The sequence below is a fragment of the Lethenteron reissneri genome, unplaced genomic scaffold (genome assembly GCF_015708825.2).
Source record: "Lethenteron reissneri isolate LAM-NWPU_2019-01 unplaced genomic scaffold, ASM1570882v1 scaffold_1639, whole genome shotgun sequence".
Taxonomy (NCBI): Eukaryota; Metazoa; Chordata; class Hyperoartia; order Petromyzontiformes; family Petromyzontidae; genus Lethenteron; species Lethenteron reissneri.
Window position 1 is genome coordinate 523,297 of NW_026891376.1, and position 23,962 is coordinate 547,258.

A 23,962-nucleotide genomic window follows, 5' to 3' on the forward strand; every position below is an offset into this window, starting at 1 on the left:
GGAAGGGGTAAAGAGGGAACCAGGGATAGTGATAAGTGTTAATAAACCCTGGCGGAAGCCCCTAACTCAACCTCCGTCTCCGAGTACCTCCGTCTACGATACAAGAACTGGTGTCAGAAGTTTACACCGTCGCCAACATGTATAAAGCGGGCGCACGGCGTAGGAACCCACCGGCACATGACTTGGAGGGTGCCGAAGGCGGAGAGGAGGCTCCAGCAGTGACCCCGGAGCCCGGGACCCCGGTGACGGTCCCCGTGGAGACGAGCGGGCCGGAGCGGGAGGAGTCGGCTGCGGGGAGTGCCAGCTCACCGCCGCCGCCAGAGACGGAGAGCGTCCCCGCAGCTCTGCTGCAGCAGCTCCTGCAGGCGGTGGGGCAGCTGACCGCCAGGTTGGCCGAGGTGGAGGCGCGGACGCAGCCAACCGCCCCGCATGCGGGACGGGAGCAACTGTCAACTGCCAACGTTGAAAGCGCCGCAGTTTTCCCAGCGACCGCTCCACCGGAAATGGCCGCCATGTTGGCTGCGACGCAATCCGCGGCGGCCATGTTGGCTCGGGAGCCATATGCGGCCGCTGCTACGGCTGCCATGACGACCGCGACGCCGCGTCTCTCCACCGACGCGGCCGGGATTTCTCGGCACGCCGCTCCTGCGAGACCAGCCGCCGGCGACGACGCGGCTCTACATCAAGCTGCGCCCGCCGGGGGGGCCCCAGCGACCGCTCCACCGGAAATGGCCGCCATGTTGGCTGCGACGCAATCCGCGGCGGCCATGTTGGCTCGGGAGCCATATGCGGCCGCTGCTACGGCTGCCATGGCGACCGCGACGCCGCGTCTCTCCACCGACGCGGCCGGGATTTCTCGGCACGCCGCTCCTGCGAGACCAGCCGCCGGCGACGACGCGGCTCTACATCGAGCGGCGCCCGCCGGGGGGGCCCAGGGTAAGTACGCGCGTGCCGTCCTCGCCGGGCCGCCGGGGTGGGCAGCGGCGGCTGCTGCTGCCCCGTACATCGCTGTGCCACCGGAATGGGCCGCGGGTGCTGCCGCGGCTCAACCTGTCGCTGCGCTCACGGGGCCGGACACCGGCGATGCCGCGGCTCTGCACCTCGCCGTGCCTGCGTCCCTTCTCATGGATGACGCCGCAGCTGCGTGTTATTCCGCCGCGTCTTCGGCGTGGCCCATGGAGGCTGCAACGCCGTGGTGCCTCGCCGCGTCGCGAGAGGTTGCCGCGGCTGCGGCCGCTGTCCCGCACCTCGCTGCGCCGGCGGGGAGGGCCGCGGGGGCCACCGCGGCTCCGTGTTTTACCGCCGCGTCTTCGGCGTGGCCCGGGGAGGCCGCAACGCCGTGGTGCCTCGCCGCATCGCGAGAGGTTGCCGCGGCTGCGGCCGCTGTCCCGCACCTCGCTGCGCCGGCGGGGTGGGCCGCGGGGGCCGCTGCAGGCCCGAATTACACCGCCGCGTCTTCGGCGTGGCCCGTTGAGGCTGCAACGCCGTGGTCCCTCGCCGCGTCGCGGGACGACGCCGTGGCTTCGTACGCCGCCGCTGACCGGTGGGTCGCGAAAGCGCAGGCGCCTTCACACCTCGCTGCATCTACGGCGTGGCCCATGGGGGCCGCAACTCAGCCACACTTCGCTGCGTCTACGGCGTGGCCCATGGGGGCCGCAACTCAGCCACACTTCGCTGCACCTACGGCGTGGCCCATGGGGGCCGCAACTCAGCCACACTTCGCTGCGCCTACGGCGTGGCCCAAGGGGGCCGCAACTCAGCCACAATTCGCTGCGCCTACGGCGTGGCCCATGGGGGCCGCAACTCAGCCACAATTCGCTGCGCCTACGACGTGGCCCATGGGGGCCGCAACTCAGCCACAATTCGCTGCGCCTACGACGTGGCCCATGGGGGCCGCAGCACCACCGCACCTTTCCGCGTCTTCGGCGTGGCCCGCGGGAGCCGCAATGCTGCCACCGCCGCAACACGTCGCGTCCGCTGGGTGGCCCGCAGGTGCCGCTTGGCTTCCACACCTCGCGGCGCCGCGCGGCCAATGGCAGCGCAGGTTACCCGACGTTGCGCCGTTTGTCGCGCAAGGGGGCGACTGGTCGGCCTTCCAGGACCGGTTCGACGCGGCATACATGTCGGTCGGCTGGTCCATGGAGGAGGCCTTGCCGGCGCTTCCGACCTGCTTGGACGAAAGGGCTCTGCAGGCCTTCAAGTCCATCCATCCGGCCAATCGGGCTACACTCCCGGCGGCCTATATCCAAATGGCCAACGTTTTTGAGCCGCCGTCCACCGTGCAGCTAAAGTTTTCATTGCGGCGGCGGGAGGAGGGGGAACTGCCGCTGGCCTTCCGCTGCTCGCTCCTGGCCCTGGCGCAGGCTGCATACCCTGACCTGTACGGCAGGGCACTTGATTCTATGGCCTTGGGGAAGCTGCTTGACCTGGCAAGGGAGCTAGGAATTGCTCTGTCGATCAACAATGATCGGCAGATCACATCCTTGGCGGTCGCAGAAAACATTCAGGCGCACCTCTCCCTCCGCCAACGGCCTCAGATGGCGGCGTGTGCGGGGATCCTGGCGCCGGACGGGGGGGACACCCTCGCGGCCCTGGCGATGCCCGATCGTCGAGGAAGGGGAACGGGTGGTCGCCGTCCGGAGCAGCGGGGGCGGCCGGGACCTTCCCGTCCACAGGAGGCGGACACGGTGGCCTGCTTCCGCTGTGGTCAGCGGGGCCACATTGAGCGGGGCTGCCGGAATGCCCCGGGGGCCTTTGGAAAAGGGACTCCACCTTCTCCCAGACCCTCCTTGGCATCGGGTTCGGGGCCCCAGGCGAGTCGCGACGCATCATCTGCGCGGCCGCTCCCTTCACCTCATGCATCTAGCGGGGCTAGGGCCCATCGTCATGGGGTTGTCCTCGAAGGGTCGGGTGCACCATCGTCATCACCCCCTCAATGGCCCAGACAGACCCGCCACTGGGATGCGCTTGCGCATAGGATGGTGGCGGCAGCTGCCGGCTCCTCAGCGGTGGCAGGATATGTGCAAGGGGTGCACGTTCGCCTCCTGGTGGATACGGGGGCGTCGGCCACCATTATTTCTGAGGCCATTTTTGGGCTGCTACCCCGCAGCGTGGGTCCATTAAGGCCGGTTCGCGGGGCTTGTGTCGCCGCGAACGGCGGCAGTTTGGGCATCTTGGGCCACGTTGTAGCGTCGGTTCGGGTTGACGAGATTGAGTTGGCCGGGCCGATTTTGGTCTCCAGGACCTTGGCAGTGCCATGCCTCTTGGGGACCGACTTTTTGTCTAGGATGCCCATCCGAATTCTCGTTGACCAGGGCTGTGTGGAAATGCCGTCAGGGAGGCGGCTGCAATTCCTACAATCACCTACCGTCCTGTCTCCCTTGGTCGCCGGTGTACGGGCCTTGAATAAAGTGCCGGTGACCGTACCACCGGCATCACAAATCCTGATACCCCTTAGGTTGCGCAAACCGCTCGAAATGGGCTCCACGGAGACGGGTATCCTCCTGTCCCCGTCAAGCTACTTTTCAAGGACGAAGGGGTTGGTGGGCGCCTTGACAGCCGTGTCGGGGGGCCAGGACCTTTTTTTGCAGGTCCTCAATTCGGGACCCTTGCCGGTCGTAGTCCCGGCCGGCGCCGTCCTGGCACACGCAACCCCGGCTCCTCCACCCGAGAGCGCTGCCCCGGATGGAGGGGTCGTGGCGGGCGTGATGCGCACGGGGGACCCCGACGCATCATGGATCGCCACGTTGTGCGACGAGAATGCCTCGTTGTCCTTCGGGGAACGTCGGCAACTCCGCGACCTCATCGAGCGGTTCACCGATGTGTTCAGCCAAAGTAAGTTTGATCTGGGTCGCACTACTCTTTTGGACCACCACATAGACACGGGCGACGCGGCCCCTATTCGACTTAATTCCCACCGCTTTAGCCCAGCGGAAAAAGATCATGTCCGCTCGGCTGTCGAGGAAATGTTGGCGGCGGACATCATCTCCCCATCTACTAGCCCTTGGGGTGCCCCCATTGTGCTAGTCAAGAAACGGGACGGGAGTCTCCGGTTCTGCGTCGATTTTCGTAGATTGAACAAGATCTCGGTGGCTGATGCATATCCATTGCCTCGCATGGATGATTCCTTGGACGCCCTCTCGGGCGCGCGGTTCTTTTCGACTTTAGATTTGCTCTCCGGCTTCTGGCAATTGCCACTGGATGAGGCCTCTAGACCCAAAACAGCGTTCCGCACGCCCCAGGGGTTGTTCGAGTTCAATCGGCTTCCTATGGGTCTCCATTCGGCCCCGGCCACCTTCCAGCGTCTCATGGAGATGGTCTTGGCGGGGCTGCAGTGGGAGTCTTGTCTAATCTACTTGGATGACGTTATTGTTTTTGGCCGTACGTTTGGCGAGCACTTGCAACGCCTTGAGGCGGTGTTCGTCAAAGTGCGTGCCTGCTGGCTTGAAATTCAAACCCCAGAAATGCCACTTGCTACAACCATCGGTGAGGTATTTGGGACACATTGTTAGCACGTCAGGTGTCGCCACGGACCCGGATAAAACGGCTTGTGTCCGGACGTGGCCGACTCCCACATCTGTCGCGGAGGTGCGTAGCTTCGTTGGATTCGCATCGTACTATCGCCGGTTTGTCCGCGATTTTGCGACAATTGCGAAGCCACTGCACGCCCTTTCCGCCAAAGGACAAAGGTTTCACTGGGGCGCGGAGGAGGAGGCGGCTTTTGTGGCGCTTCGCACGGCCTTGGCGGATGCGCCGCCCTTGGGGTACCCGGATTTTACGAAACCCTTCCTGCTCGATACCGATGCCAGCGACACGGGAATTGGGGCTGTCCTGGCCCAGGTGGTCGACGGGGTTGAGAGGGTGGTAGCCTATGGCAGTCGCGTTCTGTCCTCGACGGAACAGCGATATTGTGTGACCCGGAGGGAGCTTTTGGCCATAGTTTATTTTGTTCAGTTGTATAGACCATATTTGTACGGTAGGCTGTTTACGGTCCGAACCGACCACGCGGCCCTGCAATATTCGCTGAAGATTAGTCAGCCCTCGGGTCAGCTGTCTCGCTGGCTCGAAGTGCTCCAGGATTACCCTTTTGATGTAATCCATAGGAAGGGGACACAGCATGGAAATGCGGACGGTTTATCCCGATTGCCGGCAGGCGGCGGGTGTGCTTGCGCCCTGGGCTCTAGCCGTTGCAAGGCCCCAGGGGACGCCGCGGCCCAGTTGGTCGCGTCGGCCGAGGCAGACAACCCTCCAGGTGCGGCGTCGACCGCAGATTTCGGCCTTGGACTTCCCCGGGAGGTATGGTCCGGCTTGCAGATGGAGGATTCCTCTCTGCTGAAGCTACGGCGCCATGTCGGACATAACGCCCGGAGCTTAGCTTCGTCGGCTGCCCCAGCGATCGCCGTGCATGACGGACTACTCATGCGTTGGGATGCCCAATTGGAACGCTATTGTGTGGTTGTGCCCACTAGCCTGCGTGGTAAATTAACCCGAGCCATTCACGAGAAGCTTATGCACCTTGGCTACCACAAGACCTTATTGACCCTTAAGCGGGACTATTACTGGCCGGGTGTTGAGGGTGACGTAGCACTGATTTTGAAGGGTTGCCACGACTGCGCGCGGAGGAAGGCCCCAGTTGTCCAGGACCGGGCCCCGCTGCAGTCCATCCGGGTTTCTCGCGTTAATGAGCTCGTGGCGCTCGACATTTTGGGGCCATTCCCTGCATCCCAACCGGGCCACAAATACCTCTTGGTGGGCGTTGAGTACCTCACACGTTGGCCCATGGCATGGCCTTTGGTCGATCAGTTGGCCTCTTCTATCACCGAGGCCTTCGTCCAGGGATACGTGTTTGACAAGGGCGCGCCGGAACAATTGTTGACTGACCAGGGGCGGAATTTCTCGTCTAGGTTGCTCAAGGAGGTGTGTGACCTCCTTGGCACCAAGAAAATCCGCACCTCGCCCTACCACCCCCAGTCAGACGGGATGGTAGAGCGCTTGAACCGCACCCTTACGTCCATGCTGTGCCACCAGGTGAACACGTCCCAGTCAGACTGGGACCTGTTCGTCCCGGGGGTCTTGGCGGCGTATCGGTTGGCCCCTCATGCCTCCACGGGATTTTCGCCTTTTTATTTGATGTACGGTAGGGAACCGGAGCCCCCGGTGCACGTCCAGATGGACGTTGGCTCCTCCAAGAAGGGGTCGGCGGTGCCGACCCCTTTGAAGGTCGCACTTGACCGGCTGCGCGAGGCGCGACAGGCCGCTACCGAGAATTCCGCAAGCCGGCAGGCGGCTAATGAGCGGCTGCCAAAACACCAGGCAGCTGGCCTCCCGTGGGTAGCGGGTCAAAAAGCGTGGCTGCATTGTCCCCAGGTCCCCGTTGGCACATCGGCCAAATTGCATCGCCCTTGGCAGGGACCCGTGGAGGTTGTGGAGGTCCGCCGGCCGCAATGCGTCCGGATTCGATTCGGTCGCAGGCAGTGGATAGTGCACCCGTCCCGGCTCAAACGTTATGTTCCATCTACCCTGGGGGATCCACCCCCAATTCCGGAGCGGCCGGCTGATGATGTATCCGGCGTGCCTGACCGGCCGGGTCTCGTTGACGGAGGTGACGTCCGACCTGTGTGTGTGCCCCCAGGCCCCTCCCGAGTGAGGCCGACAGAGACCCCCCAGGCACCGGAGGCCACGGCGGTGGGCCTGTTGCCCGCTGACGGCCCACCTGCACGGGTGGCGGACACCGCACGAGGGAGCGGGCCAGCAGCGCATACCCGCTCGAGGGGGGTGCGGCTCCGGTGACGGCCCTGATGGCCGTTCAGCGGGCCTAGCCCCTGGCGCCCGTTCGGCGCTATCCGGCGGATGAGGCCTTCGGGCTCTATTTGTTTTGTTTTTTGTTGTTACTGTTCTGCTTGAAGGGCCGTGCTGCCCTAAGGTTGATTGCAGCCGGGTCGGCTGTTTTTTTTTCACGGGGGGGGGTGATGTAGAGGAGTAGTGGAGAGTGGTGGCGTCGTGTGCGCTGTCCGGTGCGGTGACCTCACGGGACGTGGGGTCGCACGCGCTGGGCAGTGCACGTGACATCACCCCTCCGAGGGTATATAAGGGAGACCCCGTAACGTAAGCGGGGTCACTGGAGGAACGGGGATAGTGGAAGGGGTAAAGAGGGAACCAGGGATAGTGATAAGTGTTAATAAACCCTGGCGGAAGCCCCTAACTCAACCTCCGTCTCCGAGTACCTCCGTCTACGATACAACACAGGTGAAGATGGCGATTAGTCTACTTGCTCTACTGCCTTCTCCTGGCGAGTCAGGTTATGGCACCTCGACACCCACGGGAAGGTGATTTGCCAACATCATTGTGCGGTGATTCACCAACCCTCGCTACCTTCCACAGTGCTGGATTAGAGACGTGCGCTACCAACACGAGGCGAATGATAACAATAATAATAACTTTCTACTTCTAACTTGATAACAATAGGCGAAAAATAACAACAGGCAAATGATAACGACAGGTGAATGAGAACAGTCATTATTATTTCCACTTAGAACTTGATAACAATAATTATTTCTACTTTTAACGAAATAACAATTATTTCTACTTATAACGTGATTACAACAATAATAACTATTTTTACTTTCAACTTAATAACAGGCGAATGATAACAGGCAAATGATAAAAACAGGCACCACATCTACGCTTCTATATAAGGAACGAAACAGGTGAATGTCTCCACAAATCTGGCTGTTGCCTGATGAAGCTAGTTGTAATTACTGGCGAAACGTCGTACTCAGATTGTAAATGTTGTGGCTTGACTCTCCAACACACCGTGTGCTGTACTAGTTACAAATTGGCATGTTCTGCGTACGTGACAACCCTTACTAGTTGGCTGTGTCGGATGGTGGTGGGTTTTAACGACACATTTATATATTTACGCGATCTAACCCAAAAAAGAAACCTCTATTATGGATGATATTGGTCGCGAAAGTCTACGTGTTCAACAAACCCGAAGGAATCAGAGGAAAATCGACGTGACCACGGGAGAAGATGCAAATTCCAAATATACAGACATCAGGGTTGGGGTCAAACCTACGAATTCCAATATACCAGTTTAACACGTCGTCTTTCGCGAGGGAGTTTGCATCTCGCCACTGTGGCGCCTCACTATCTGACTCACCCAACCACTAAACTACGAAAGCCACCCACACACTCACTCATCCACTCACCGTGCCACCAACTCAACCGCTAACTCACTTGCTCATGCACACACACAGCCACTCAAGAACATACCTGTGCACCCACCTACACACCCACTCATTAACTCAACGACCCACCTACCAACCCACTCACTCACTCACTCTAGACTCCACTCACCCACCCACTCACCTATTCACTCCCCCACTCACACACCCACCCATCCACCCACCCACTCTCTAACTCACACACTCACCCACCAACCCAACCACCCACTCAATCAATCACCCATCAACCACTCACCCACCCAATAAACGAAAACTGAACTATTTCTCATTGTACCAGCTAAGGCCCACAGAGCTATATAGATCTTTTTCAAAAGCGACCTTGTTACAAATTACAGGTAAACAAAGTGACTTACCACTTACACATGCATTGCAGCCAAATCCTCTGAATGCAAGTTTATTCTCAATGCAGAGGGAAAACTCAGTGCACCTGGAAAAAAATCCACACGACCACGAGGAGAACAAGCACAATCAAATATACTTGCGACAGGGTTGGGATCGAATCGACAACCTCCTGTATACACTAGGTGAGGAAGTTACCATCTCACCCCCGTGGCACCCCATTCTCTGACTCACTCACTCAAACACCCACCCATTCACCTATTCACGCACACCACTTACTCAAATACCCACCCTCTCACTCAATAACCCATCCACTCACTCATGAACCCACTGAAGCACTCACCCATACAAAAACCCACTCACCCACTCACTCACCGACTCACTCACCCATGAAATCGCACACCCATCTTCTCAACCACTCAGCCAGCCACCCACTCAATCTCGTACCCACTAACCCTCTCACTTCCTCACCAACCTACCAACCCACCAGCGACGAGGCAGAGCCTCACCTGTCATACTCCAATGACAATAGTTGTTATGAAAAGTAAAAAAAAGAGAATAATAAAATAAAAATTAAGATTTTTCCACTGATCTGTGTTATAAATGTCATTTCTGTACGATTCCAATAATTTTTATAGTCAAAATCGCCAAATTTGCGGAGCTCCGCTGCAAATACAGGAAGAGACGAGAGTTGAGGCAGCGACGAGCTCAGCCTCCCCTGATTACGCAACCCCTCAGTAACTGGATGGAGCGCGGGCAATAAGCGCGTGCCTGTTACTATCTCAGTATGTATTTAGGTTCTAGATTTGAAGGTTTCGTGACTGCAAGGATTCATACTCTTAGTTCTTTCGGTAAAGTCACGTGGGTAAAATTAATAAAATAAAACAATCAGACGCCATCCAGACATCCACCCTGCGTCCTTCCCTGTGGAAGAGGTATGTGGATGACACTTTCGTCATTTGGCCACATGGCCTCCCAGCATTGAACCACTTCTTGGACCACATCAATTCCAGACATCCATCGATCAGATTCACCATGGAAGTGGAGAAAGATGGCAAACTACCATTCTTAGATATTCTGTTTGAGAGGAGACCTGACGAATCCTTGGGACATTCTGTTTACAGGAAAGCCACCCACACAGATTCCTACTTGAAACCGGATTCTCACCACCACCCATCTCAAAAGAATTCTCTCATCAAAACGCTATACCACAGAGCTCATGGCATTTCTGACCAACACCACCTGGCCAGTGAATTGAGACATGTACATCGGGCCCTCAGGATGAACGGATACTCTGACCGCACCATCCGCCAAGCTGTTTCTCCCACCATACAGAAACAGCCACATGAAACTCCGATCAAAACTGTCACGTTACCATACATAGCAGGCATGACCAAAAAGATCTCCAAAATTCTAAAAAACATAAGATCCAAGTCCGATTCAGTACAGTACATAAAATCCGTGATCTAATTCCATCTGTGAAGGATGTCATCCCTGACTTGCAATACCCTGGAGTCTATAAACTGAGTTGCAGCTGTGGTGACTGTTACATTGAGGAAACGAAACGTCATGTCTCTGATCGTGTCCGCGAGCACAAGTCAGATTTGAAACACGGCAAAATTGAGTCGTCCGCCGTTGCCGATCATTGCTACAACTCGGTGGGCTCTCATGACATTGTTTTCTCCGAGACTAAGGTGCTCTGCAAGCCTTCTGGCTACCATCAAAGGTTTGTACACGAAGCCATTCAGATATACAAACACAGACATAATTTCAACCGTGATGATGGGTACAAACTTAGTAATCATTGGAAAGATGTTATCAACCATGCAAAAAAGATTTAATTACACATTTTTGGACCATCTTATCTGACAGGCACTATTTTACTTCACCGAGTGTTAACATCCCTAACGTTTAACAGTACTCTTTATTGTCAGCCAACACTGGTATAAACATGGGCATTTCCGCTCCTTTTCTATTATGTACATCCACAGTTACTTGCGCAACACGTCCCTGACCACGAGTCCATTCATCCCACAGTGACTTGCGCACAAACAGCAAAACCAAGAGCGGCTTCATCGTATCTAATTCATTTACCCACCCAGCAGTATAACAAAAGCAGAAATTGGCCATTTCACAACTCTTCCTCCCCCGCTGCCCTTCCTGGCTCCTCCCCCCTTAACCACTATATAAGGTACAGATAGTTTGCTGTGACGGTTTCACCTGAAGACGGAAGCTTGTGTTGCCTCCGAAACGTCGTGATTTTTATTGTTTTATTTTTATTAATTTTACCCACGTGACTTTACCGAAAGAACTAAGAGTATAAAGATATTTAGGCTCGCTGGTCTCGTCATGAAACTGCAATGAAAAAGCACCAGGGGAGGCAGCCATCACATTTGCCTCACTGAGGGGGATGCGTCTAACACGCCCCCCTCCGTGAGGCCACGTCCCCCTCAGTGTGTGAATCTGGCTCTGACACAAGCCAGTGCCTCCCCAGCCATTGACCTCACCACACGTCACTGCAACCCACCCACCTATCTACTCACTCAACCACCCACCCAGTCGATCATCCACCCACTAACACTCACCCACCCAACAACTCACTAACCTACCCAGCACTCACTCACCGAGCCAGTCAATCTCTAACCCACCAACTCACTTTTAAACTGACTCTCTCAACTACAACTCACCCAGTCACTAACCCACTCACTCAATTTATAACCCACCCACTACCCACGTAACCTCCTACCCACACACTCACTCATCCACAAACCCACTCACCACCTCACTCATCCATCCACTCACATACTCACCCAGCCACTCACCTACTCACCCAGTCACATACACATCCACTCACCATGCCACCCACTCAATTTCTAACCCACCCACTCGCCCAACCACTCCCTCAGCAACTCACCCACTAACCACGTAATTATTCACCCACCCACCCATCACTCAACCACCCAATAATTCAACCACCAAAACATTCCACCACCCACTAACTCAACCACCCACTACCACCCACTAACTCAACCACCGAGCCACTCACACTCACCCACTCACCCACCCACCCACGCACTCACCTGCCCACTCACCAACACACTAAACTAAATCTAAATTGTGGATATTTTACCAGGTAAGGCCGACAAAGCTAAACATATTTTTCAGAAATGACCTGGTTAAAAATTATAGGTCAACGAAGTGGCTTATGACATGTATTGCATCCAAATCCTATAAATGCTTGTTGATTTTAAATGTGGAGGGAAATATACAGGTGTCAGGGTCAGGATCAAACCCACAACCTTCTGCATACCAGGCGAGGTAGTTAACATCTCGCCACCATGGCGCCCCACTGTCTGACTCTCCCACCCACTAACCCACACACTCACCCACTCATTCAATCACCCACTCACTCACTCAACTACTGAGCCATTCATACACTGACCCACTCACTAAGCCACCCACTCAATTTCTAACTCACACTCATGCACCCAACCACTCACTCACTCAGCGACTCACCTACGACGCATCAACCCATCCACTCACTCATCCACCCACGCACCCACCCACGCACGCACGCACGCACCCACTCATCCACACAATAAACAAATATTTAATTGTTTTTCATTTTACTGGGTAAGGCCCTGAGCTATAGATCTTTGTCGGAAGCCACCTCAGCACAAATGACAGTTCAATTAAGTGGCTTTTCACGTAGAATGTTATTGCAACCAAATTATATAAATGCATGTTCACATGTGGAGGGACAACCTGGAGAAAATTCCACACGACCACGGGGAGAACATAGAAACTCCAAATATCCAAGCGGAAGGGCTGGGATAAAATCCACAACCTCCTGTATACTAGGCGAGGTAGTTAACATCTCGGCACTGTTGTATATGTTGGGTATGAAAATTTGTTATGTTGTATGCGTGCGTGGGTGAAATTATTATGTTGTATATGTGGGTTATGAATATTCAGTGGAAATAATAATAATTAAATGAAATTTGGCCAAATGTGTAATTATCCGGAAATATGTTAATTTATGTAATTACGCACATTTTAATTATGCCAATTCGAGAGGTAATCGTATTAATTATGCGAGTGGGTGTAATTATGATAATGCAAGTCGTTATGATAACCAGACCCCGCCTCGGTGACGAGGGTGGGTTATCGATCGGAATAAGGCAATTAATCGTATGCAGTTATGCAGGTGTGGTGTAAGTATGCAAGATTAACTTAGATTAACTCGGCATCCGTTGTCTAGGTTGTCTCATTCTCGCTTTAACATTCCCAGAGTGTTTATTCGTGGTTATATTTTTAGGTCCCCGGTTCACCCCGTTATCGTTTTAACATTTACTGAGTATGTATTAGTGTGTTTATTAAGGTCACCAAGTTCAAATCTCAACGCAGAAGCAGATCTTATGCATAGATTTCAGGAAAGAATCACACAACCACTTCTGTATTGATCAATTTATTACTAATTCAACCTTAACTATGATATAGTATGCGAACTCTCAATCCCGGAACGTCAATACGGCATCAATACAGTATCATCAACGATTGTCTGATTTCACTTTGACAACGGCACATGGATCCCGCATAACGCGATGGTTGTTAGTGAGAGAGAGAGTCGTTAAAACATGCAAATACTATGCTAAGAAAACCTTAACGTTAATGAATGATTATACTCAATATTGTTCACGCAGTACCACACTCCTTATTGACCATACGCAACCCTTATCACGTTGTTAACACCTTGGGTCACGGGACAGTTGAATATTCTGTAGAGGATGCGAGTACGTGCGGCGATTATGACTGAAAGATACTTGAAAGATTATACGGCGATAAAAAAAACACAATCAAAACAGTTATTATTCTTAAAGGCACCAATCTCAACAGATACATCGGCAGGTTATCTGACAACAGAACGGCCCGGAGTAAGGGCCTGCGACGGTGCTCCTTTTCCGAAGCTCGTTATCTTATACCAAGTTTACTAATTGGGGACCAGATCACCTGATAAGGGTCCGGTGGGCCACCACTCCCCACGTGAGCGTGGCTCGGCGGAAGGAGGTGCCAAGAATCAGTTCGTATTGATGGATCTGTTGGGAATTTATGCGATTAAGAGTACAGCCCACTAAATATTAAAGATAAAAATTAAGAATACTCTTATAAACGACGGAGGGCCATCCCTCGGTCTCGTTGTGATGCTTTCCAGCCACGGATGGCTTATGGGTTCGAGTGTTTTTGAGTGGTAAGAGTTGTCTTGAATAGTCAGTGTTCGGAGTCGATTCTTTAGGTCAAACAGACGCCTGGTGGTCGTGTGGTGAGGGGGCGGTGCGCGTCATACGTATCAGTCGATCCCGTGGCGAATTGGTTCGGATGGCTGTTGATACGCTGTCGCAGTTCGGAACCCGGTCGGTAGGTGGCGCCCACAACTCGCTCGTAGCGTGCAGCGCTGGATCGTCGCCAAACCGCAACGATCACCACTCCGGCGGCAGCAGAGATCTCCGGCGGCAGCAGAGATTGACGAGCTGAAGATGAGTCGAGCCGACCCGCTGGTCGCAGCTCGCTCCTGAGTCGACCCTCCCGGTCGAGCTCGCTCCTGGGTCGACCCGCTGGTCGCCCTCGCTCCTGAGTCGACTCTCTGGTCGCACTCCTGAGTGGACCCACTGGTCGCACTCCTCCTGAGCCGACTCCCCCGGTCGCGCTCCTGAGTGGACCCTCTCGTCACACTCGTTCCTGAGTCGACCCTCCCGGTCGAGCTTCTGAGTGGACCCTCCCGTCGCACTCCTGAGTGGACCCTCCCGTCGCACTCCTGAGTGGACCCTCCCGTCGCACTCGTTCCTGAGTCGACCCTCCCGGTCGAGCTTCTGAGTGGACCCTCCCGTCGCACTCCTGAGTGGACCCTCCCGTCGCACTGATTTCCAATGCTCAGGATCCTTTACTTTATGCCGAAAAATCCCCCTGGATCCCGCCCACAAGGCGGGGCTTCTTTCCGATTTTTGCTGTGTCAGGATCTGTCCGTAGGCAGGTGTGTCCATGTGTGTGTCCGTACGTCCGTATGTCCTTGTGTGCATTACTCACGGTATTCCGTTGTCCCACTCCCTCCATGAACCCACGAGCAAACAATCAGATGTTACAAATTGCCTCGAGGTCGTCTCTCTGTCTGGGCGCAACATTATCTCCTGTCTGGCCTTCCCCATGAACCCAAAACACAGACGTCACAAATGTCTCATAGGCGTCTTTGTTCGCACCACCTGGAGGGAGGGGCAACGCTCTCTCCGACCCGGCGCACAAAGAAATGGTTAAAAGTTTTAAGTTAACATTTGTCCCTTACTATTTCACAGTTATGATTCTGTATGTAACCCAAGGTCTGTCGTTTCCCATCGTGGTGCCCGACCCAAGTGGAGGCGTCTCCCCGAGCGTACACACACTCCCCTCCCGCGCTGCGGGGATACAAAGACGGCCGGGATCTCCCTTTCTCTCCGACCCTGGGTTTAACATCGTTTTTTTACTATGTATTTATATTCGACCTGGTGGTGATTCATCCCGTTATCCTGGCTTTTCCATAAGTTTTACTTTTGTCTTTTCATGCATATGCTTCGGGTCGAGTTGTACAGAAAGCATTAAAGTATGGAAATAACATTTCATATTGACTTAATGATGGTGATGGTTCAGTAGGCGTACTTGTGACCTGGTTTAATTGGAGTGGGTGTGAATATCAAACTTTAGCCTACCCTGTTGTTAAATTCCGACTTTAACGTTACTTTAATAGCAATACAGAATAATTGAGCTTTTTGTCTTAACTAGGCGAACGCGAACTTCTGGTGACCCCCGCAGCCGTGTTATTTAGCTGGGTCTGCCCGCCTTGAGAGATATACAACATTTTTTTTAAATCAGCTCTCCCCTGTCCCTCCAACCTTTTGCTCTGGGAATGTTATTCTTAATTTCAGGTCCAAGGCCTCTTTGGGTTTATCTTTGTTTCCTCAGCTGCAGGAGAACAAGGCGTGCTTCTACCTCCCTTCCTGTGTGCACGTGTTCTAATTAGCTCGGAATCCCTAACACACAATCAGTGATGATTCCTGGCTTTCTGTGGTTATGACTTAGACAAAGGCCCTCTGCTTCCTTTCACTGCCTTTGCCTTGAAGCAAGGTTGCAATTCTGTCATCCTAGCCCTCCTCTCGTTCATTACTTAACAACACCTGGTGTTTTGCAGTTTGGTGCGCTTTGGTGTGTTTCACTCATTAAAAAAACAAGTAAAAAGATAATATATAAAAATCATCAAATATTATTAATCTCAATTATGGAAGAAGGGTTAGGATACAACAGCACCATGGTGCCTCACTCTCCGATTCACCCACCCACTAACACACGAACTCTCCTCCCATATTCACACACCCATCTACCCAAAAACTCAACCACCCACACATTCACGCAACAATCCACTCACCCACCCACTCACTTTATTCACCCACCCACTAAACAATGCACCTGTCCACTCACCTATTCATCCACCCACTCACACACCCATTAAGCAACCCACCCACTTACCCTGCCACCCACTCAATCTCTAACCGACTCACTCACCCAGCCACGCAATCTCGAACCCACCAATTCACTAATCCTCTCACCAACTCACCAACCCACCTCTCACCCACTGCCACACCCACTCACGCGCTGACCCACCCACTCACTCACCTCAACCATTCACAAACCCACCCACTCACTCATTCACCCAACCACCCACCCACCACCCACTCAATCTCTAAACCCATTCACCCACCCACCCACCCACTAACTCTCCCAATCAATCTCTAACCCACTCACCTACCCACCCACCCACCCACTCACCCAACCACTCGTCTATTCACTCCGAAACAACACACCCACTCACGTCACCCATGGCTTACCCTATCACCCACAATCTCTAACACACTCACAGACCCACCCAGTTAATCACCCACTCTATATGTAGTCCTTACCTCTTCTGGTAATGTGAGATATTCTTTTACCAGGTAAGGCCCACTGAGCTATAAAGATTATTTTCAGAAGCATCCTCGCCACAAATGATGGTTCAACAAAGTCGCTGTATACATTTATTGCACCCAATTCCTCTTATTACATGTTTCTAAATGTGGAGTGAAATATACAGGCGTCAGGGTCGGGATCGAACCCACAACATTCTGTATAGTAGGCAAGGTAGTTAACATCTTGCCACCGTGGCACTCAATTCTTTGACTCACCCACTCAACTATTAAAGCCACCCACTAACCGACTCACAAACCCACTCACCCTGCCACGCACTCAATTTATAACCCACTCACTAAACCACTCATCCACGCACCCACCTGCACATGCACTCACTAACTCACTCACTCACCCAACAACCCACCCATTAACTCACCCACCCACTCCCTGACCAACTCACGCACCAACCCACCCACTCACACTATGACCTACTCCATATCTAACCCAACAACTCACTCACCCAGCCCCTCACCTACTAACCTAACCACCCACCAACTCACTCACCCACCTACGCACTCAAATACCCACTCACCTAACTGTAAACTAAATTTTGTTTTTTACAAGGCAAGGCCCACAGAGCTATACAGATCTTATTCAGAAGCAACGTGGCCACAAAAAACCCAGAGGTCTCGGAGAAAAATCCATGAACCACGAGGACAACATGCAAACTCCAAATATACAGGCATCAAGATCGAGACCGAACCCACAACCTCCTTTACAAAAGGTAAGGTAGTTAACATCTCGCCACCATGGGGCTCCACTCTCTGACTCGCAGCCACCCACTAACCTACCCATTCAGCCACATACCCATTCAGCCACATACCCATTCAGCCACATACCCATTCAGCCACATACCCATTCAGCCACATACCCACTCAGCCACATACCCATTCAGCCACATACCCATTCAACCACATACCCACTCAGCCACATACCCACTCAGCCACATACCCACTCAGCCACATACCCACTCAGCCACATACCCACTCAGCCACATACCCATTCAGCCACATACCCATTCAGCCACATACCCACTCAGCCACATACCCACTCAGCCACATACCCACTCAGCCACATACCCACTCAGCCACATACCCATTCAGCCACATACCCACTCAGCCACATACCCATTCAGCCACATACCCACTCAGCCACATACCCACTCAGCCACATACCCACTCAGCCACATACCCACTCAGCCACATACCCATTCAGCCACATACCCATTCAGCCACATACCCATTCAGCCACATACCCATTCAGCCACATACCCATTCAGCCACATACCCATTCAGCCACATACCCATTCAGCCACATACCCACTCAGCCACATACCCATTCAGCCACATACCATTCAGCCACATACCCATTCAGCCACATACCCATTCAGCCACATACCCACTCAGCCACATACCCACTCAGCCACATACCCACTCAGCCACATACCCACTCAGCCACATACCCATTCAGCCACATACCCACTCACTCAGCCACATACCCACTCACTCAGCCACATACCCACTCACTCAGCCACATACCCATTCAGCCACATACCCATTCAGCCACATACCCATTCAGCCACATACCCATTCAGCCACATACCCATTCAGCCACATACCCATTCAGCCACATACCCATTCAGCCACATACCCACTCAGCCACATACACACTCAGCCACATACCCATTCAGCCACATACCCATTCAGCCACATACCCATTCAGCCACATACCCACTCAGCCACATACCCACTCAGCCACATACCCACTCAGCCACATACCCACTCAGCCACATACCCATTCAGCCACATACCCACTCAGCCACATACCCATTCAGCCACATACCCATTCAGCCACATACCCACTCAGCCACATACCCATTCAGCCACATACCCATTCAGCCATATACCCACTCAGCCACATACCCACTCAGCCACATACCCACTCAGCCACATACCCATTCACTCAGCCACATACCCATTCACTCAGCCACATACCCACTCAGCCACATACCCATTCAGCCACATACCCACTCAGCCACATACCCACTCAGCCACATACCCATTCAGCCACATACCCACTTACTCAGCCACATACCCATTCAGCCACATACCCATTCAGCCACATACCCATTCAGCCACATACCCACTCAGCCACATACCCATTCAGCCACATACCCATTCAGCCACATACCCATTCAGCCACATACCCACTCAGCCACATACCCATTCAGCCACATACCCATTCAGCCACATACCCATTCAGCCACATACCCATTCAGCCACATACCCATTCAGCCACATACCCATTCAGCCACATACCCATTCAGCCACATACCCACTCAGCCACATACCCACTCAGCCACATACCCACTCAGCCACATACCCACTTAGCCACATACCCATTCAGCCACATACCCATTCAGCCACATACCCATTCAACCACATACCCATTCAGCCACATACCCATTCAGCCACATACCCACTCAAAGACCCACACACCTTGCTAACCACTTACCTACGCACCCACCTACACACCCACTCACTGACTCACTCACTCAACAATTCATTCACCCATCCACTCACCATTTCACTCCCCCAATCATACACCCACCCATCCACCCACTCCATCTCTAACTCACACACTCACCAGTCCACCCACTCACCCAGCCACTTACCTACTCACCCACTCACCCTGCCACCTACTCGACCTGCAACAGACCTACCGACCCAACGAGGCACCTACCCCCTAAACTAAACTACTTTTTATTTCCCCAGGTAAGGCCCATTGAGCTATATAGATCCTTTTCAGAATAGACCTGTGAACAAATTATAGATAAACGAAGTGGCTTATCACATAGACATTTATTGCAGCCAAATCTTCTAAACGCATGTTGATTCTAAATGCAGAGGGAAAAACCCGGAGGACCTGCAGCAAAATCCACGTGACCATGTGTAGAACATGCAAACTCCAAATATACAGGCGACAGGGTCAGGATCGAATCCACAACCTCCTGTATACCAGGCGAGGCAGTGCACGTCTCACCACCTTGGCGCCTCACTCTCTGACTTACCCATCCAATAACTCAAACACTAACTTACCCACTCAACCTCCCACATCAACTCACCCACCCACTCAGTCAACAACTCACCCACCCACCCAACCACTCACTCCGTTAACCACTTTCTCACCGACCCACTCACCCTACGAACACTCACCAAGCTACACACTCACCTACCAACACACCCATTCACTCACTTGCTCACCCACCCACTTACTCACCCAACCACTAACTGACCAACTCACCCACCCACAAACTCACGAACAAAAAAGACACCCACTCAACCCATCGCTTACCCAACCCCTCACTCACCCACTTACTGAATCACCCACCCACGCACTCACCGACCCACCAACTCACTTCACCCACCCAATACTCCCTCACCGAGCCACTCAATCTCTAACCCACCCACTCACCCAACCACCCACTCACCCAACCACACACTCAATCTCTAAACCACACACAAACCCTACTACTGACTCAATCTCTTAACCAAAGCTCACAAACCCACCCATCCACTCACTCACCCAGTGACTAACCCACTCACTCGATTTCTAACCCATCCATTCACGCACTACCCACCTAACCTCCTACCCACACACACTCACCCACCCACACATCCATGCACCCACACACTCACCCACTCACTCAACCATCCACTCACTAACTCACCCAGCCGTGCACCTACTCACTCACCCACCTTCAGATCCACTCACCCTGCCACCTACTCAATTTATAACCCACCCACCCACCCAGCCAACCACCCGCCGACTCCCTCAGCCACTCAGCCACTCACCCACTACCCACGTAATTATTGACCCACCCACTAATTTAATCACCTACTAACGTAACCACCCACTAACTCAACCACTAAGTTACTCGAACTTACCCACTCACCAAGCCACCCACTAAATCTCAAACCCACACTGATGCACTCACCCACCCGCCCACTCACCAACACCCTTAACTAAATCTAAAAAAAAAAATCCCCAGGTAAGGCCCGCTGAGCTATATAGGTTGTTTTTAGAAGCAGGGTTTGGATCGAACCTACGAACTTAAAAATACCAGGCAAGGTAGTTAACAATTTGCCAACATGGCACTCCACTCTCTGACTCTCCCACCCACGATAACACACACTCAAACACCCACCCACTAACTCAACCATCCATTCATTCAACCACCGAGCCAAGCACACACTCACCCACTCACCAAGCCACCCACTCAATCTCTAGCCCACACTCACTCACCCCACCACTGACCTACTACCCATTAAACTATTCTTAGGTTTTTTCGGTAAAGTCACGTAGGTAAAAAAAATGTAAATTAATAAAAGTAAAATAAAACACCCATCAAACATCGCACTCACTCATCCACTCACCCACCCAGCCACTCCTTTGCACACTAAATGAAAATTACGCTTTTTTATTTTACCAGGTAAGGCACTCAGCTATATAGATATTTTTCAAAAACCATTTGACCAGAAATATTCAACTCAATTAAGTGGCTTTTCACGTATAAAGTGATAGCAGCCAAATTCTATAATTGCATGTTTTTAAATGTGGAGGAAGAACCCGGAGCACCTGGAGAAAATTCCACGCGGCCATGGGGAGAACATGCAAATATACAGGTGTCAGGGTCGGGATCGACCTCACGACCTCCTGTATAAAGGCGAGGTAGTTAACAGCTCGCCACCACGGCACTGCACCCACTCACCCATTCAAAACCACCCACCAACCCACTCACAAACCCACTCACCCTGCCACCCACTCAATCTCTAATCCACTCACTCAACAATTTACTCACCCACTCACCTACTCAACTATTCACACCCCCACTCACACACCCACCCATTTACCCGCTCAATCTCTAACCTACCCACCAAATCACTCAATAACCCACCTACCCACTCACCCACCCAATAAACTAAATTAAACAATATCTTTTTATTTTACCAGAAAAGGTTCAGATAACTAAATTAATATTTTTCAGAAGTGACCTGGTTACAAATGATAGGTTAACGAAGTGGATTATCATGGAGACATTCATTGCAGCCACATCCTCTAAATGAATGTTGATTTTAAATATGGAGAGAAAACCTGGAGGACCCGGAGAAAAATCCCCACGACCACAGGGAGAACATGCCAACTCCAAATATACAGGTGCAAGGGATGTGATCGAATTCAGAAAATCCTGTATACTAGGTGAGGTAGTTAACATGTCGCCACCGTGGTGCCCCACTCTTTGATTCACCCACGCACCCAATCACACACTAACTCACCTGCTCAACCTTCGATATTCACTCACCCACCCACTAACTGACTCACCCACCCACTCACCCAACAATCTACTCACCCGCCCATTAACCTATTCACTCAACCCCTCACTCACCCACTCCCCCACACAATATCGCACTGACCTACCCACGCACTCACTCACACAGTCACTCAATAATTCACCCACCCACCACCCACTCACCTATTCACCCACCTAGTCAACCATCCACCCACTCATGCTCCCATACACTCACTTACTTATCCAGGTACTCACCTACTCACCCACCGACTTACTCACCCATTAAGCCACTCACCCACTCACCCTCCCAATCACCTAGTTACCCACCCACTCAATCTCTAACCCACCAATTTTCTCATCCACTCACCAACCCACCTCTCAGCCACTCCCTCACCCACTCACTCACTTCAAACCATTCACTCACCCACCCACTAATTCACACAATCACCCACCACCCACTCAATCTCTAACACACTCACTCACCCACTCACCCACCGACTCACCCATTGACTCACCCACCAACTCACTCACAGACCCACCCAGTTAATCACCCACTCTATGTGTAGTCCTCACCTCTTCCAGTATTGTGAGATATTCTTCCTCCCAGCGGTATCTTCACGACAACGCCCTGGGGGGTGGGCAAGCCTCTCAACGAGTCGGGCGAGCGGGGCAACAGCCTGGTCATGTTGGGTTCATAGCGCAGTGCGGCACACGCATACACACAAGCAGACCACACACATATGAACACAATAACAACAGTGGGAGCCACTCACGCGATAGGGATGGGCCGCATGGTCCACTCCAGCTCGATGTACGGCTTGCCCGGATACAATGTTAACTACCTCGTCTGGTATACAGGAGGTTGTCGGTTAGATCCCAACCCTGACACCTGTGTATTTGGAGTTTGCATGTTCTCTCCGTGGTCAAGTGGATTTTTATTCTGGTCCTCTGGATTTTCCCTACACATTTAGAAACAGGCATTTAGAGTAGTTGGCTGCTATATATTTCCACATAAGGCACGTTGTTGACCTATCACTTGTGGCCAGGTCACTTCTAAAAAAAGAGTTATGTTACTCAGTAAGATGGTTGAGACACAGGTGATGAGCCTGTGTGTAAGGGGTTGAGTGAGTGAGCGGTTTAATTCATGATTGAGTGATTGATTGGTTGAGTGAGTGGCTGAGTGAGTGAGTGAGTGAATGGTTGAGTGAGTGGCTGAATGAGTGATTTATGGAGCGATTGGTTCAGTGAGCGAGCGGGTGGTTGAGTGAGCGAGTGAGTGGTTCAGTGAGTGAGTCGTTGAGTGAATTAGTGAGTGGTTGAATGAGTATTTGAATGAGTGAGTGTTTGAACCAATGAGTGAGTGTTTAAAGCGCATGAGTGTGTGGTTGAGTGAGTGGTTAAGTTAATGACTGAGTGAGTGATTGATTGAGTGGTTGAGTAAGTGGATGTTTGAGTGAATGGTTGAGTGAGTGGTTGAGTGAGTGAGTAGTTGAGTGAGTGGTTTAAGTTAGTGGATGAGTGAGTGAGTGGTTGTATGTGTGGCTGAGTGAGTGAGTGGATGAGTGAGTGAGTGGCTGGCGCGCACCTTGGCTGCGTTGTCCAGAGTGTCCCGCTGGTGCCGCTCCACTGTGTTGCTGCACTCCGCCAGGGTGAGAGCGACGGTGCCGCGCCCGCAGCTGCTCCAGCGACTACGCCATCTTGCCCAGCCCCTCCTGGCGAGCACGCAGCATGCCCTGGAGCTCCCATCACATGGTGCTGGCAATCTGAGACACCCGCCTGTAGCACACACACAGAAGAAGAGATACGGGAATGGATTAGGGTGACCCGGGTGACGAGTTCACTACTTCGCCCGGTATACAGGAGGTTGTAGGTTTGATCCAAACCCTGATGCTTACATATTCAATTCTGCTCGTCCAGGCGGGGAGAATCCAATCACATTTATTCGATGCGATGTTTCTCATGGGATATAATAAGTGACAACATTTGGACCCCAAACCGAGAG

The 23,962-nt window shown here is 52.8% G+C and overlaps 1 protein-coding gene and 1 long non-coding RNA gene across 2 annotated transcripts; one reads left to right on the forward strand and one right to left on the reverse strand.

Moving 5' to 3' along the window:
- The first annotated feature begins 137 nt into the window (after positions 1 to 137).
- Positions 138 to 6,941, forward strand: LOC133363050 (uncharacterized). The gene is made up of 4 exons (XM_061582059.1): positions 138 to 297; positions 982 to 1,106; positions 2,286 to 2,813; positions 6,632 to 6,941. The coding sequence occupies exons 1-4, from the start codon at positions 138 to 140 to the stop codon at positions 6,644 to 6,646; spliced, it is 828 nt and encodes a 275-aa protein (XP_061438043.1). The 3' UTR covers positions 6,647 to 6,941.
- A 1,359-nt stretch (positions 6,942 to 8,300) lies between these two features.
- Positions 8,301 to 23,736, reverse strand: LOC133339002 (uncharacterized). Its single transcript, XR_009754659.1, has 3 exons — positions 23,546 to 23,736; positions 22,534 to 22,637; positions 8,301 to 8,673 (listed from the first exon to the last, which is right to left on the reverse strand). It is a non-coding gene; the product is annotated as an uncharacterized LOC133339002 (long non-coding RNA).
- Between the last annotated feature and the right edge of the window lie 226 nt (positions 23,737 to 23,962).